Consider the following 18171-nt stretch of genomic DNA (forward strand, 5'->3'; position numbering starts at 1 on the left):
TTTTGTCATGTGGCCACTAAAACATCAGAAAATTTTCATTAATTTTTCATATATTTGGCATTCACTGGTTAATTATTGTTCCAAAATAATTACATAGAAACTTTTCATCTATCATTTATTTCTGTAAGCGCTCATAAGAAAACCATGAATTTATCCTTGGAATGTTATGAATCATGCAATATACTTTTTCCAGGATGACAAGCAGCAAAGAAACTTGCTCAGAACACCCAAAGTTAATTTTGAAATTAATGAGATTCGATGCATTGCCAAAAGAAATCACTAAGCCTCATAAACAGAACACAAATGTCCATTGAAAAAAACTCTTCATATAATGCCATCCAAACCCTGTTTGAATTTGAACTGGATTAATCTCTTTTGAAAATTATTTTTTTAAGTACTGGAATACTGAATTTTCTTTAAGGATTGGGTTTGCTTTCTCAAAAAAACATTTTTAGTCAGGATACCTCTGTACACACTGCTTTCTAATATTACATAATATTAGAATGTATTTTCTTATCTAAATCAAAAATGAATGATCCCTCATTCTTTTGCTGCCCCTCATTTTAGAAACTGAAGTGTAGACGATCTACTAAATCATCAAAGTTTATTTCTGATTTTAACTAAATATAACACTGAAGACAATTCTAGTCAAATTCAATATTTATTTTAAATTTGTATCTAAGTAAAGTGGGCAGAGAATACTAAAAAAATAGTAAAAACTAGAAAAAAATCAAAAGAATATTTTCTGATTATTGGCATACAAATAAGATTATTTAAAACAAACACACAAAATAAAGTAGCAGCATATTGGCTGCATCTACACCAAAAGCTTGACAGAACTATCCGCACAGTTTTCATTGAATTCTTGAAATGTTTCTCCTGAAAGTCAGGTTGCTCTTAAAAAACAGCACAGATATTTGTAAAGAAAGGACTATGGTATTTCTACTTCCAGTATGGGCCAATTCTATTCATCAGCAGATTCTCCCACCCAAACTCATGCTACTGCAGTCAGAAGCTGCCCAAAGTAGGAAAGAATAAAAAAAATTACAAGCATGATTGCTTATTATAATCTGGGCAAATTCCGATGTATTTGGCAATACATTTGAAACAAATGTAAAGTAGAAAGAAAAATGAAAGGGTAACTTTAACTACATATATTATTTTACTTTTGACTAAACTATAAATTTAGTTGTGGCAAAATGATAAAAACATTCTTTCACAGATGAGAAGACAAATATGTGAATTTTTGTTTCTCTTTGTTTCTTCTTTTATATTACATAAAAATCATTTACTGTTCATCAACAGTATATTTCTTCATTTACTAGTAGCTCAGCCTCCTTAATATTCTCTTCCAAAATTGCTACATTTATGGCAAAATTCATCAACTCTAATAAATGAGAACATCTTATACTACAGAACCCAACATTGATTAATTTACATGACTGCAAATCTGGAATATAAAAATATGTGGTTGTAATTTTTAAAAGTCACGATTAATACTTAAGAGAATACAAACTGCTCTAAAGAGAAAGCATTAAAGCAGAAACAACAGCTGGAGCATGCATCAGGACAATGAATTTATTTTTTAAATTAAGAAATCATGTACATACCCTTCCAGGAAGAACAACTGCTTTAACCACTCTGGATATTCCAAGATCATACAAACACAGAACACTTCCTTCTGTTTCTTCCAAACCAATTAATAGTCCATTTCTTTTCTGCCAGGAAAACTCTTTCACTGCAAGAATAGTGGGTAACTGTTCATTCACCCCATTAAAACGATATGCTGATAGTCGTTCTCCTGTGACAGGGCTTACAATCTCAAGTTGTGGTCCACATGCAAGGCAAGCTAATCCACTTCGACCTAGAACAAAAGATATATATTAGAGGAAATCTTATCTGTGAAGAAATAATACTTGTAGAGAGGATAGAACAATTGGAGAAACGCTGGGGGGAGGGGGGAGTCTTGCATCATGCACTAGGATTTATTAATTCCATATCTTAGTTACATATCATTTGAAACCCTAGACTAAGTAGTCCATTAAATTTAATGGGCAAGCTCAGGATAATTTATATATCAAAATCCTCAGCAGCATGCTTGTGCCTGACTTTTTAAAATTATTTACAAATGAGAACACTTCCTAAAAACTATGGTGTTCTACACAAAAATGCTAATTCCCGAAAACTCTTATTATCCATGTTTAAGCAAATGCAATGAAGAACTAAAGAGTGGCAAAATATTTTCCAGTGGAACAATGATTCAGCCCTCAATTAATAACAGGATTAAGTCCAAGAAAAGAATGAACTTAGATAAGGACGAACAAAGCAAACAAAGCACTTATTGCTTAGAGAATGGAGAAATTGCTCCAGGATTATATTGTATCTGGTGCTGAGTAATAGGATGCATTTGTAACTTAACATCGCCAATGCATCTAAAAACAAAATAAAGGTCAGATCCTATATTATAGACAAACATCAGTTTCAATATATGTCAGAGCTCACAACATAAAGCAAAAAGAAGAGCAAAACCACATTGCTGTAGTTCAGTTTGAATTCATATGGAAGGGCAGCCCCAAAAGCATAGAATCCAAAGCTATTTTTAAAACTATTAACATTTGACTAACTAAACTTCAGAACTGAGCTACATTTAAGCCAATGTAGATTGCCTAACACTGGACTGATAATCAATTTCAGCTTCTACACAGATAAACCTGCTATAGTTCTGCAATCAGATTTTGCATTTAAAGAAATATAAAAGGCGGTATGTCCAACAACAGAAGTGCTGATTCAAGAAAAGTGCTTCCTATACTAAATTTTAGAATCATGTAATTTACCTTACCCACCCCATCTTTTTTTTTTGCCCTCACAGAAGTATTTAATCATGCATATTACAATACACCTTTTGTAGTCTTAATAATTAAGAAGTGTGAGCTCAATTGTTACCTCCTGTGAATTTCCCATGAAGTACACAATCTAGTGTTATCTCATCTTCTCCAAGTGCTTGTATAGTCACATCTGGAAACTGTAGTAGACAGCTGGTTACGTGAGCAGTTAGGTCTCGCATGTTTCACTGTAAAAATGCAGTGGGAAGTTTATTCAAGTAAGCAGTTAGTGCCAGCAAATAATTAAAATACTGTACTATAAAATATATGACCAAGGCTATGGTATAGCACACTAAAAAAATTCAGATTTTAATTATTTTCTTTTGTCTCTTTAATTTTAATTATTTTAAGTTTCTTTAATTTTAAAGAGTATGTGACTAGTAAGGCTAAAAGAGAAAGAACCAAGTTTTCCTTCTGTTTATCTCCTCTTGCGCCCCCCCCATTCTATATCCTATATATATAAAAAAAACACTTCCAGCAATTCTGACAGGTATAAACAAATGACAGTTAAATGAATGGTAGGAGGGTTAGAGTCTGGGTAATTTCAGGGCCTTTAAAAAAAAAAAAAATTCCCTGCCAAAGTGCAAGAGGAGGTGTTGACTGCTTTCTCACCTCACCCCCTTTGTTAACAATTCAGAGGATGATGATTAGGAAGTAGAACAGCTGCTCCTTTCTGAATTTCAGTTTAGAGCTGCTGAGGTTGAGGAGTTGGAGGAACCAGCAAAATACCCTGTACTGAAGCAGGAATACTGCAGCTCTAGGACTAATGTAAAGTTGGACTATTTCAGATTTGATTTTGAACAGCCATGTTATACTGTCTCTCCCTGAGGCCTGACTTAGCAGGGGGAAGGATAGGAAATGATTGATTCTTACCTTCAGCAGGCAGTATTCTGTGTTACTGAAGCAAAGAGGGCCCCTTACACAAATGCCCACTTTATCTAAGACTGTGTTTCTCAACCTTGACAATTTTAAGGCATATGGACTTCAACTCCCAGAATTCCACAGCCAGCAATGCTGGCTGTGGAATTCTGGGAGTTGAAGTCCACATGCCTTAAAATTGTCAAGGTTGAGAAAGACTGATCTAAGACATTTGGCTTACTAGAGGTAAGTTCTCAGCTTTTCCTTCCTTCATACTAATACCTTCAGTCTGCACTTAAGCATTGCTGGGTTCTGCTCTAAGCCTAGGAGCTAGATCTGATTCACTCAGCAGACAAGGTAAGTACAACCATTGTGTGTAGGGCTCAGATATTACTGATAGGGCAGCGGTATATCAACATGCATAAGGCAATGGAGTCTATTAGACAAAATTTATTGGAATCATTTATTGGGATACTATCCTGGCTTAGTGAAATGAAATAGTACAAGTGACTTAGATTTGTAGTACCTGCTTTCTTTATACTGGAAAATTCTATAGAAAATGTTTCTAAAGAAATATATAGCCCTTTATTTTAATTTTAAAAAGCAACCTCAACAATATGAAAATAGTTTTGTTTATTTAATTTAAATCAGTTTTAAGAAATTACACTGTGCAAAAAGCAAATTAGTGGAGACTTGGGAATATGGCTCAGGCCCGCAAATATATATAATTCCATGAACAATAATTTTAAATAAGTCAAACTATAAGAGTTAATAGTTCGATTATGGATCTAAAGCATGGGTGTCAAACTCGATCCTGTCACATGATGTATCATGACGTATTGTGATGTTTTTTGCCTTTGAAGTGGGTGTGGTCTGTGTGTGATGCATCCGGCCGACAGGCCTCCAGTTTGACACCCCTGATCTAAAGGCTTGTAGGAAAATACACATTTACAAAGTAATAAAAATACTGTTTTAAATCTAATTTTAAAGTATACAGTATTATGTCTTTATAAATTGTACTTAAATAAAGTATAACTAACTCGTTTCTCCAAGAAAAGTCTGTAAACATGTAAAGGCACAAGTGCACAGCGTGATTGTGAATAGTCCCTTTGAGCTTGCTTTAACTGTTTACTTGGTAGAATGCCCTCAACTGGCTATGCTTTTACTGGATTAAACTATGGGATCTATGTCCTTAATTCACCACCACTGAAGTTAAGAAGATCTTTGTTACTAGCTTCTCTGAATGCCAAAAACTGTTCAGACCATTTTGGATAGCCCAGTTATCACTTCTAGATTTATTTCCTCTAAAGGTTTTTATAATCAACATCTAGATTATTTATAGAAGAAAAAAATCATGTGATTAATTTAAAAAAAATTATTAATTTCTTCAAAAATCAGGAAAGAAGGCTTAATTTGGGGAAATGCTGTTAATAACAAGGTCAGTACTGAAGAGAATCCTAACATGATGTTCTATACACTGTTTTAGTCCTCAACATTGTAATATCTAAGAAATTATAGTTTCTAAGCTACAATATATTGTGCTTACAGAAAGCTAATATATATAACAGTGGGAAAGAAATTGTAAAATACATATTTTATACATAATAAAAGATAATAAAATTGTACATTGATTCCTTCGGTGAACTTTTATAAGTACAACACTTTCCTTAAGCTTTAAATGCAGTACAGTTTCTTCAAAGGCCACAAAACATTTTTGTAATGATACTTTGTGATAGTTGCTGTGTCTTGATTTAGTCAACTATCAGAATGTAAAAATAATAATGGGTTGTTGGTTCTACATTTAACAATATAAAAAATCCAGTTATTTTAGAATATTTATCAGAGGAATTTTATTCATGAAAATGAAGATGCTTCAGTTTACAACTTATTATTCATTCACTTCCCATGCCACTGTGAGGCTAACAATCAACTAAAACATCAACAAAAATAGCAATTAAAATATATTGCACCAGAGACAGCTTATGTATCCATAACCAACAAATCTTGTACTTAATTACCATATAAATACTTAAAATGGATTCAACTAATCATCTGGCTCAATGTTGGGAGAAAGAATCAGGTAATCAGCACCTTGTAAAGGCAAGCAAGAATATGGTCTTTTGGATCTTAGGATAGAAACAGAATAGAAAACATGTATCAGAAGATACATCTAAAATAAGTGACCTGTAGCAAGCCAACTGATCAGTGCTTGTGAGACAGCCAAAAGAACTGGAGACAAATGAGCTGTTATTATGTGGAGCTTTTTGGTCCCAAGGATATGGATTGGCCTTTGGAGTTGTGAGCATGGTTGCCTGTATTAGTTCCAGGTCCTTCCTAGATGGCTAAGTCCTGTTAGGAAATACTTTATGGTTTCATCCAAAATTCATTCTTCAGTTATAGTGTGAATTGCACTCAAGAAGCTGAAACTATTTCTAGACCCAATGGTGTTGGATAATTTCCATCTGTTTCCAACCTTTACTCTGAGGGGCAAGTTGCAGAGAAGACGATCAAACTGCAGCTTAAGAGGGCTCTAGTGGAACCAGATTATCTTGGTTTACTTCCAGGAGTTGCAGGCCTGCACTGAGATGGACTAATTGCACTTATGGGTGATCTCTGAAGGGATCACACTGGAGGTAGTGCATCCAATTTGGTCCTTCTTGTTCTCTGTGATGTTCAATACAACTGATCATAGTATTCTTCTGGACTGACTCAAATGGTTAAGAGCAGAGGCACATTTTTCTGATGGTTCTCCCTCTGTAATTGGTTCCAGTTGGTATTGATAAGAAGAGATCTAGTCCTAATGACCTATTTTGTGGGGTTCTGCAAGACTCTGGTCTTTCCTGTTTTGTTTAATGCTACATGAAGCTGCTGGTTAAAATAGTCTTGCTGGCATAAGATTAGATATCAATATACTTCTGACATGCAATTTTATATTTTTACCAAAAGCCAACAGATAACACTGTCAAGGTTGGGAAGGATCAGATTTAGGGTTAGGCTCAACCCTAATAAGACCAAGTAGTTTTGGGTTATGGGACTGCTTGGATCTGGGTATTTTCCATTGGTGTTCTGGATAAAGTAGTCTTCTCCCAGACAGAATTCCAGATCTGAATGATTTTATCTGCCAGATACTTCAGATAATCCTTAACATCATCCTGCAGATGATTATTTTGCCCTTCCCTCCCAGGTCATTTGAGCAGAGTCATCAAATACCAATCCAGAGTGACAATAAAAATGAGAAAAATACAGCTTTTTTTGCAGCTCTTATTACCACAAAGTATATGTAGTCACAACTGTTGAGACAATGTGATTGTTTAACCAAACTAGCATAAAACTTCTGAGATCACTTGAAAAATCTCTTTCTCTTCACAGGACCCTACTAGTAGATAGTCTTGTTCATCTGTTCAACTTTTCTAACCTACAACAGCCAACCATGTAGCAGTCTCTAGATACAGCTTAACTTCAAGACAAAGATTGCTGATATAGCAACAATTTGATTTCAAACATTTTGTGCATTTTTACCAACATTTATAAATCAGCTGGAAATCAGGATACTCCAGTACATTCTGTGACTATTTCCTCTTATTAAAGCATACTTCTCCTTTCCTGTCATTCCTCAAGCATACATAGAAAATAAATCATGTTCATTAATTACTTCAACTCTGGAAAGGCAGATCAATTCAACTATAGTCCTGATAATTCTCTACGTATTAAAACATAGATGAATTAAGAGCTCAGCTTGTTTATATCTGTCCTGAGCTTAAAGCTGAGGAACCAGGAGCTTCCTACCTAGCTGTCACATTTGCAGGTCTAAGCAGGTTTCACACTTCAGGGATAGGAATATTTTCAAATGGACAAAACAACTCTGAAGTTCAGTCTTATTACTTTTAGGATAACTTTGCTCTTACTAAATTTTCAATAGAGTGTTTGTGTGTGTGTGGGGGGGGACATTTTAAACTGTCATCTGCACCCAAAGCTTTGAAGTGTCCAATCCAGTCTATCAATTCAAATTCTACAAAGTTGTTATGCAGCATTTCACGATCGCTGCCTTGTTCCATTAGGTAAAGTAAGAATTAAGCACGAAGTATTACACTGGGCCCTACAAAAAGAAAAGTCTATAAGTTTCGTGAAATAACGTGCATACTTGTTGAAAGGAAGCCCCGATTAACCAATGCCAGCCTACTCCCCAGTCACAAAACCAACCAGACTGTCCAGCAGGAAGTCCAAATAGGCCTTATTATACGACGAACTCTTAAAAAAAATATATATATATATGGCTGTTTCATCTCGTTTTAGCGATTACGCCTCCAAGAAAGGAGACGCATGACCAGAAATGAGGGCCTGCAAACAAAATCCCAAGTCTGCCTTCGCTGGAGTAGATAAGAGGCAGCCGGGGGCAGGGCCTAAGGAGCACGCTGCCTGGCAGGCAAGCGCTCTCCTCGGCTCCCCTCGGTCTGGTAGCGCAAAGCACGTTTTTCCTCCAGGTCTGAAACTGCCGCCAGGCTCCGACCGGGCCACAGCGGCTCTCCCGGCGTTGCAGGCGTTTGGCTGCAGCGAGGAGAGGACCGGGCGGCGGTGCTGGAAGGGGGGCCGCCCCCTGCCCCTCCCCTCAGTCTGGCGGGTAGCCGCTCGGCGGTTCCGAAGCTGCAACGCAACGACGGCAGCCCCGGATCGCCACGGGTGTCTCCAACGGGCGGTTACATAACAAGCCCGGCGAATGGGGCCTAGTAGGGAAACCCCGCCAGCCGAACCAAGCCGGCAGCTCAACCCTTTCACGCCGTCGGTCAAGCGCCTCTTGTCCCCCACTGTACCTGCTTCGGAGGCGGGTGTTGCCGCCTCGGCCGCGCCGCTCGCGTTACCCTCAAAAGAGCAGCATCTCTGCCGCTTCCGCCGCAGCAGTTCAAGAAAGCTGGCGGGCTTTCTGGGCCAGGCCTACTCAGCCGCCCGTCCCCGCGCTCGTCCGCTCTCTGCCTGCGCAGCAACCTCCTCTTCCGTCCCCCGATCACTCACCGGCAGCAGGAGGAGGAGGAGGGAGGAGGACCAGACAGTGGAGGAACGAGGTCTCGCGAGAGCAAATCACAGCCGTCGCGGGAATTTTCAAATCCTTAATCCTGTTCTCTTGTTGTTTTAAGTGGAGGTTCTAGGGAGGGCACCGTAGGAATTCCCCGGACGCAGTTGCCGCAAAACTACAACTCCCGGCATGCGTTGCTTCGAAGTTGAACGCGCTTGGCCACGGCACAATGTATTTTAAAAAAAAGGCAAACTTTGTTTTCGGGGTGGTGGGGGGTGGGTGGTAAAAAGCGATGAACGTCGATCAGTTGCTGGCGCGCCTTAACCATGTTAAGACTAATAAATGACAATAAATCCAAGATCCAATAAATTCAATTGTGCCCAAAGGAGGCAGAAGAGAAAAAGGCTTTTTAAAAAAACGCTCCTGAATTCTCTTTATAAACCGTGGCTGCCGATCCACAATCAGTCACCAGCGTGTGACTGACTGGGGTAAGCAAATCTCCCCTCTCTTCGGATTGAATTGACTCCATAGGAAAATATGGTTTTTCTGTCTCCCACCCAGGATAGTAAAGTAATAAATGCTTTCAATGTTGTCAGCATGTGATTGTTGGACTGAGCGCTGTTCTTATAATGGTTCTTTGACCCACCGATCATCATACTTGTCAGAAACATCTGTGTTACACTCTTAGGCTGTCTTTGCGTAATTTTGCAGTTTGAAACAGTCTCCCTTTAATCAAATGCATGGGCAAAACAGTGAAAAAAAATTATATACGACAACTTGACAACCACAAATGCATTACCTAGGAATTCAATTCAATTATATTGCACCAGGAGAGCCAATGAATATTATAGTAAATTGTGTATACACATATTTCTTGCCTTAGACAAAAATTATGTCAAGTTTAATTGATAGCCTTCTGAATGCAAAAAGATGTTTATACCCATCTTAATTTTGATATATTTCCATTCCTGTATTGTGTACTTTGACATTTTGATTCTCCCCCATCAAACTTGCAGAATGACTTTCTCTAAATAGAACTGTCCAATAAGCTCGTTCTGATTCAAGATATTGAGATTCCCTACACTCATGAAAGAGACATGCCTTCTAGACCGCCATTATTCCAGGTGGTAACCTCTGCCCCGTAGAATAAATTCCTTCCAGATATTGGGGACTGGTATTAACCTTGGCATTTTCCCACGCAGCTGTTAAAATGGAGATTTCATCCCAGAAATTTTAAAAGTTAATATTGCCCGTGTTTGGGGTGGACACCTATGATAACTATAGTGAACTGATTATGTATTTATTTTAACTATTCAAAGCTGGCTTTATTGATTTGCAGGGCTGATGAGATCATTCCAACTGACCAATTGTAAGCAGCTTACAACTCCCCCATTTGGATTAAAATAAATACAGGAGATGCTTAAACACATTTTAAAATTAAAACCATGCATTGTAAATAGCCATTTAAAAAGCAAGAACCAACATTCATTGTCTGGAGGAATTATATTCCAACAATCCTGCCCACAAGACATGATGGGGTATATCCAAGTCTTCATCAGATTTCTGAAAATCAGGAGGGATGATAGATACCTTTTTTAAAAAATTTTAAATTTATTTTTATTTTTAACCGATAAGACAAAACAAAACAAAGCAAAACATAACACACATACACACACAATATACACCCCTCCTTTTTTTTACAGCAATTACGTAACGGTAATCTATTATTTACATTTCCCCCCTTATTCTTCTTTAGAATATTTGTCCTTATAGCCCCATTATTTCTTATTTACATTTTTCTTCCTTCATGTTCTACTTCTTACTAAGAATAATTCATATTATTATTATTATCTCTTTGCTCTAGGCAGAGGGAAGGGAGTACATTACACTTACTGAGTGTAATGGGGATCATGTGATTAAGGGATGCTGCAAAGATTATAATGGTCGTAAATGGGCTGTAAAGTTATTTTTTCACTTTTTCAGCACTGTCCTAACTTCAACCGGTCACTGAACAAATGGTTGGTAAGCGAGGACTACGTGTATGGCAGTCTTTCTGTCACTTGAGCTAAAAGAGGAAACTACCAATTTTACCCAGCTCCCTAATATCCCTATTAATAAATGCTGGATGAAAATGGCAATTCACTGCCAGAATTACTTCCCCCCAAATAAAAACAGTAGAAAGCACTGCTGCATAAAAAAATACCCCATCAGCAGAAAACTTTTAACTGCTGATGTGAAGCAGAATCATCAGTACATCTTTTCTCCTATTCAACAGGGCTGGTTGCTCTATCCCCTGTTTTTTTTTTTTTTAAATACAGTTTTACTGGTAATAGTAATAGTAGTAAAGTTGGAAGGGACCTTGGAGGTCATCTAGCCCAACCCCCTGCTCAGGTAGGAAACCCTACACCATTTCGGACAAATGGCTGTCCAGCCTCTTCTTAAAAACTTCCAGTGTTGGAGCATTTACCGCTTCTGGAGGCAGGCTGTTCCACTGATTAATTGTTCTCACTGTCAGGAAGTTTCTCCTTAGTTCTAGGTTGCTTCTCTCCTTGATTAGTTTCCACCCGTTGCTTCTTGTCCTGCCTTCAGGTGCTTTGGAAAATAGCTTAATTCCCTCTTCTTTATGGCAGCCCCTGAGATATTGGAATACTGCTATCATGTCCCCCCTTTTCCTTCTCTTCGTTAAACTAGACATACCCAATTCTAGCAACCGTTCCTTATATGTTTTAGCCTCCAGTCCCCTAATCATCTTTGTTGCTCTTTTCTGTACTCTTTCTAGAGTCTCAACATCTTTTTTACACCGTGGTGACCAAAACTGGATGCAGTATTCCAAGTGTGGCCTTACCAAGGCATTGAAGAGTGGTATTAATACTTCACGTGATCTTGATTCTATCCCTCTGTTAATGCAGCCTAGCACTGTGTTGGCCTTTTTGGCAGCTGCAGCATACTGCTGGCTCATATTTAGGTGATTGTCTACTAGGACTCCGAGGTCCCTCTCACAGTTACTACTATTGAGCATGGTGCCACCTATGCTGTACTTGTGCATAAAAAATGTTTTAGAATCTGAGTTCTTGGAGAAGAAACTTAAAAAAATAACATTGCCCTACTAAGGTTTCAGTGGTGTGGGTATTCTTTTTCTGTTTTGCATGATCTTTATATTATTTTATTTTAAGTGCCTTGTGTACACCGTTCACAGGAGGAATGGATTAGCCAGTTTATTAAATAAATAAAGGAATTAATAATGCAATCATTATTAGATAAATAAATAAATGGCTTTATTTAAATGAATAAATATATAAAGCTAATTGCATTCCTTTGCGAAAGGAGAAATCTATGGGAATTGCCTGATGGACAAGGCTGATACAGATGGTTGGTGGAGGCAGTGTCAAAAGGGGGAAAATGTTATCTCTTTGACATCCCTACTTTTTATAACACCTCTCTATCAGCAAGGAAGTGACAATATATACATTGCAGAAGAATTTAGAAATTCTCGGATCTGAAGTCCACACATCTTAAAGTTGCCAAGTTTGAAAAACACTGCTGTAGAACCAGAATTATGTGGAATCTAGGATTCATGTTTTGATTCACAAACCCCTCCCTACATAATGCCAAGCAGGACGGGAAGATAGTCCAGAATGTAGTCTAAAGGTGATTATGAAAAGCCAAACTGTCACAACGACGATGCAAAGTTGCAGGAAAAGTGCCTTTGCCTCTTTTAAATATGCCTACATAGAAACATATAAGAATAATTGCTCATATTGCAGAAGGTTACATAAAATTAAAGGTTACAGGAAAACAGCTAGAATTTATTATTTAAAGAATAAACTATACTGTCTAACCTTAATAGTTAGCATCCGCCTTATAGTAGTACTCAGTTCATTTGGAAGCAAGCTCACAGGAGAATCATGCAAACGCACTACAGCACGGGTGTCATACTCGCCACGTCATGTGACGTGTCGCCACATATCACAACTTTTTTTGCATTGCCAGAGCTGGAGTGGGCGTGGCCTCCATATGATACAACCAGCCCACAGGCCAGCAGTTTGACACCTCTGCTACAGGATCTAAGGACATGGATCAGGTGTTCTGGACACAGAGAAGATGCTGGACTTTGTCATCTCTATTCTTCCTTATTTTTAGTCAACCGATCTATGGAGCCAGAGCTGTTGTATGCTGTATATACACAGAAATTTAGGTGCCTCTTCAGAGGCATAGAAATTTTGCTGTTAGAGACACTGTTCTTCTTTTTTCCTTTCTTTTCTTTTTTTGCAGTTTGAACGTATTTATGACTTGGCCAACAATTGCAACAATTGATCTTTCCTGTCTCTGAAACTGAGCTAAGTCAGAATTGGACGTATGGGAACTACACAGAAATTCCAGGGGCGCAGACTAAATTGAAAAGGAAAAGAAAACCAAAAAAGGGCAATAAAGAATCATTTCTGTGCTATTGAACACATGGATCCATTCAGTTACCAGATATTAAGCTTTTAACACAAAATACCTATCTGGATAAAAAGTTGGGAGATGGATACCTATTTCTTGATTTGACAGGTAAAATAAAGGAATTTTTAAAAAAGTGATAGGATGCTTTGTGTAGTTTTTTTAAAAATATTTTTTAAGTTTTACAAAGCACGTAAAAATCAACACAACATAACAAACTAATAAAGATGAGAAAGTAAGAAAGGAAGGAAGGAAGAGAAAGAAAGAAAGGAAAGAAAGAAAAAAAGAAAGAAAAGCAAAAGCACAGAAAGAAAATAAAAAAAAACAGAAGAACCTTTCAATTTTCTTTGCAGGAAATATAAATACATGTACAATATTAATTCTTATTCCTTTTTTCTATTATCCATTTTTTTCTAATCATCAAAACCACAAATCACAAGTACATTTTTTCTGTTTCATGCAAAAAGTCTGGGAGTCTTTTTATTTGATTTCATATTCAGCTCATGACCTGTTAAATTATTTCTGAGTGACTTATATTTCATTTTTGATGATAATTATATACAACCACAACTGATTTGAAAAAATACAAAAAGATGCATTCATATACTCTTGAAACTGAGTATCATTTTTGTATGGAATGTTTTCTTTGTCTTTATGAGAAAGAACACAGAAACAGAGCAATAGGCTTACAGCTAACAAGCCCTTTTTTTCTTAACTGAACTGTTCTTAATTTTCACTGCTTCCTGTGAAAAGCAGATAGCTATAACAGTCCAATTTCCCAAACAACCAAGCACTGATTGCCAACTTGTGAAATGCAGGTAGGAGAACATTAAATGCTGAATGCACTTAAGAGCCAAAAGAATTCTATCATACAAAAAGAAATGATTCAAGGGTGTTTTAATACATTATACTTAACAATAATAGCACTCTTATGTAAACAATAAAGAACACATAATACCCATCCATTCTGATAACTATTCTTCAAAATATAAAAGGAATCAAGGCTTTTCTTGATCTTGGATAGGCTGTGAATGTCTTCAGATAATACCTATAAGAAAACATACACAAGCATGAAAATGCAGATATGTGCCCTAAATTATAATCCTGCTTTAAGAAGGTAAAATCTCATTTCTCAAATCTCTTCTGGTATATATGGCTCTTCAAAAATGGGTCATGCATGGATTCAAAGGATGTTAACATTTAAATGATAAATGAAAGGTTAATTTTATGTCCTTCTCTCTAACAAAGGACCATCTGCCACTATGGAAACAATTCCAATGATGTTCAAACACACTCTTTTATAGTCAATATTTTACTGCACTTCTCAATTGTTATAAATATTTCGTAATTTGTAATGAAACTTTTCTAGAATACTACAAATACTTTGTGTGAGTTTTATACATAGTTTTGCTTTAACTTGTAAGCCACTTTAGAAAGACTCAATATTCCTGGAAGACAAGCTTTAAAAATTTGGTATCTTCCAGCTGGGTTGGACTTCAACTCATATTATCTGTAGAGAACCCCTGTTACCTTTGAACTAGCTGGTAAATGTTGATCATCATTATATAAACTACCATGGATGTTAATGTCAGAGTTCTATTTTCAGCACTATTTATCCATTACGAGAAGTCGAAGAATAAAACAGTGGAAGAGTCAGCACAGATAATCTTCAATGTATCAACATAATTAAGCTCAAAATTTCTACTGCTAAGCAAGGCAGTTGTTAAGTGAGTCATGGCCTGTTCTACAACCATTGTCACCATGATTGCTAGATGAATCACTACAGTTTTTAAGTAAACCATGCGGTTAAACCAGGGGTAGGCAACCTTGGCTCTTTTATGACTCGTGGACTTCAACTCCCAGAATTCCAGCATAGGTCATAAAAGAGCCAAGGTTGCCTACCCCTGGGTTAAGCCAATCTGGCTTCCCAATTGTCTTTGCTTGTCAGAACTCCCTAGCACAATCGCAAATGACAATCCCAGGACTCTGGGACGCTGCAACCATCGTAAATACATGCCGTTAGCCAACCACCCAAAGCCTGATCACATGACTATGGAGATGCTGCAGCAATTATAATTGTGGGAACTGGTCATAAGAAACCTTTTTCAGTGCTGTTATAACTTTGAATGGTCATTAAATGAGTGGTAGCAAATTAAGGACTACCTGTATTTCGAGGTATTTTCTACACAGTTTTTATGCTTGGCTAAATGAATCTTAAGTAACAGAATAAAATATAAAATATATTATAACATATAAAAAGTTATATATCCCAGTTAAGTTCCTTGTTGAATGTTTACAAAAGCTCCAGATTTAAGGCTGACATGAAAAGAAAATAAAGTTCTTTTTCTAATTTCCTAACTTGTCTATTCATTGTGGCACCTACAGAGAGCAGTGTGTATATTTATATGACATATACGATTCAGCATTTGGAGTTTCAGGGCCAAAGTAAGAAAGACAATAGACGTGCTGTGTGCTAGGTCCTATAAATTACACAAGTGAAGCAGATCTGTGTGGTATGCAAGAGAACAAGGGTAGATTGGAAAATCTAATGCTTCAACAGTTTCTAATTCACTGGTAGAAGGCCATATAACTAGATAAACCCACTATCTTATGTGGTTTGATAATAACAAAGGCAGCTACAAAATTCCTATCTAAAAACACACACATTTACATAGACCTGCTGTCTGACTTCTAGAATAAAATACACAGAGTCACTATGTTCTCCTGTGCCCTGTGCTGTATGCAGCTCACACTTTGATTTCTTAAAAGAGAAGAGCACAGACAAATTTCCCCAGGGTTACAGTGCCCATAGAAACAGAACTACAATTTGCAGCTGCATTTGTCATTTTAAGTGTCCACAGGAGATTATTTTACTGCACTGGAGTCAATTTGGATCAAAGGCAGAGTATTAATATTTCAAATAAATGGGCATCTTTTTATTTATCTTTTACTGTTTTATGTAGTTTGACAATTCTAGGAGACAAATATTTGAGCAAGCTACAGTGAAGCATAACTGCATGCAAGTTACTTTTGTGAAGGAGAAGGGGATTTTAGTGAAAAGTGGCATCAAAGCAGTTTACAATGCAATAAAAATAGAATGGAGATGTGACTGAGAATGTGCCTAATCTGTTTCCCAGAACAAATGTACACACTGTCACAATGTATGTCTGGAAAAGGAAAAAAGAGCATGAGAACAGAGTATAAAATCAGTGAGCGCAGAATGAAAGAAGGAATGCAACGGCTTTAAGAATTGCTTTAGTTTATAGTACCCTTTTTCAGACTTGAGCAGAAGCCTGAAAAACAAAAATGGATTGCTTTAAATAAACTCATAGAGTGATTCTAGTTTGATATAGAAAGGCTCATACATATTAATGCTTCTGAGCAATATTATTTCCTAGAACAGTGGTTCTCAACCTGTGGGTCGGGACCCCATTTGGGGTCGAATGACCATTTCACGGGGGTCGCCAAACAACACAGTCCGCCATTTTTTCCCCCTTTTCTTTAGTTGTGCTACTCCCTTTTATTCTATTGGCTTTTGAAAGCCAATGGAATAGACTCTCTTGAATAGAGTCTAATTCTATTGGCTTTCAAAAGCCAATAGGAATCGTCCAGGCTGTCTCTGCCCTGCTGAGCCCGCCAAAAGTCCCATTCTGCAAACGGTGCTGCACCAGTTTAGTAGTCCTTGACTTATGACCGGTTGAGTAGTCCTCGACTTACGACCGGTTGGGGGTCGTGGCATTAAAAAGGTTGAGAACCACTGTCCTAGAATGTTGTCAGATACCATATTGTATAGTTTATATAGCATAAATACCTATGATGATGATAAGCACGTGGTCCAATGCAGCAGAGTGTAAAAAATGCGAAGGCGAAGGCCGGTAGAGACCAGGTCGCTATAGCATACCCGAACCATTCAAGGATTTCCCCAAAGAAATTTGCTCCTGAGACATATGCAAACAATCCTCCTGCATAAAAGAGATTCGTTTAAATACCTTTGAGAAACAGCAGATTGTTATTATTATTATTATTATTATTATTATTATTATTATTATTGATCATTGCACAATCAGCCAGATGTTCAAACTGGATTTGACATTTTTCTCTATCTATCGAGTCCTTACCAATTGAATTGATGGTATTACAGATATCGTTGCAGGATGGAAGCAGTTTCTAGTAAGGCCGCCTTTTGCAATTGATTAATGGCGAATCTGTCAATGCCAATGGTGTTCAAGTGGTGCTCCAGTTGTTTTGGGATTGCATCCAAGGCACCTATTACTATTGGTACTACCCTTGCTTGCCTTTGCCACATTCTATTTCTATTTGTAGGTCTTTGTATTTTGTTATCTTCTCCAGTTCTTTCTCTTCTATACTACTGACTCCAAGCATCATCACCATCATCATTGTTGTGTCCTGGGCCTGATGAGGCAGCTCAGCAGGGCCAGAAATGTTGCAAATGGTCCCGGGCAACCCAAAAGCTGCCCGGGACCAGACTGGTTGGCACCGGCCTTGCACACAGGTGCAAGGCACAAACAAAGGAGATTTATGATAAGCTGTTTGGGAAACTATAAAAGGCCTGCGAGCCTGTTGGGTTACTGAGTGGTAACGTGGAATGAATAAAGAAGAATGTGGGTTACAACATGAGTGTAGCTTCAATGCCATGAACCCCAAGACGTAAAAGTGGCGACAAAGGTGGGATCGCTGCAAAGAAGAAGACAACTGAAGAATTTAGCCTCTGAACAAAAAGAGCTTGAAGCCGGGAAGTCGGCACCCAGATCTGCACTCACCTGCCAGTACGCAAACACTGGAGGTGGGCTTGTCAAATGGGCCTCTTCCCCGCCAAAGTTGCAGCGAGACTAAGAGAAGCTAGCAATGTTGAAGATCGGCTGGTTGTCCGAATTCGACGTGTCTCACCCGGAGCGTTGGAACTCTTACGTGGCCTGGGTGGAAAACTACCTGCGAGTTAACCAGGTTCAAGAAGACGGCTTG

General features: G+C 37.7%; 2 protein-coding genes across 2 annotated transcripts in view; both read right to left on the minus strand.

Moving 5' to 3' along the window:
- AHCTF1 (AT-hook containing transcription factor 1) overlaps window positions 1-8893 on the minus strand; it is a 46912-nt gene extending 38019 nt beyond the window's left edge. Inside the window, exons 1-3 of the mRNA XM_039326992.1 lie at window positions 8549-8893; window positions 2944-3070; window positions 1611-1864 (exon numbers count right to left, since the gene is read on the minus strand). Coding sequence (XP_039182926.1) covers window positions 1611-1864; window positions 2944-3064 — 375 coding nt within the window. The 5' untranslated portion in view covers window positions 3065-3070; window positions 8549-8893. The remainder of the gene's footprint in view (window positions 1-1610; window positions 1865-2943; window positions 3071-8548) is intronic.
- A 4814-nt stretch (window positions 8894-13707) lies between these two features.
- Window positions 13708-18171, minus strand: part of SRD5A2 (steroid 5 alpha-reductase 2) — a 54317-nt gene continuing 49853 nt past the window's right edge. The window contains exons 4-5 of the mRNA XM_039327021.1: window positions 17000-17150; window positions 13708-14236 (exon numbers count right to left, since the gene is read on the minus strand). Coding sequence (XP_039182955.1) covers window positions 14170-14236; window positions 17000-17150 — 218 coding nt within the window. The 3' untranslated portion in view covers window positions 13708-14169. The remainder of the gene's footprint in view (window positions 14237-16999; window positions 17151-18171) is intronic.

The sequence above is a fragment of the Crotalus tigris genome, unplaced genomic scaffold (genome assembly GCF_016545835.1).
Source record: "Crotalus tigris isolate CLP2741 ecotype Arizona unplaced genomic scaffold, ASM1654583v1 scf7180000024349.2157984, whole genome shotgun sequence".
NCBI classification, from domain to species: Eukaryota; Metazoa; Chordata; class Lepidosauria; order Squamata; family Viperidae; genus Crotalus; species Crotalus tigris.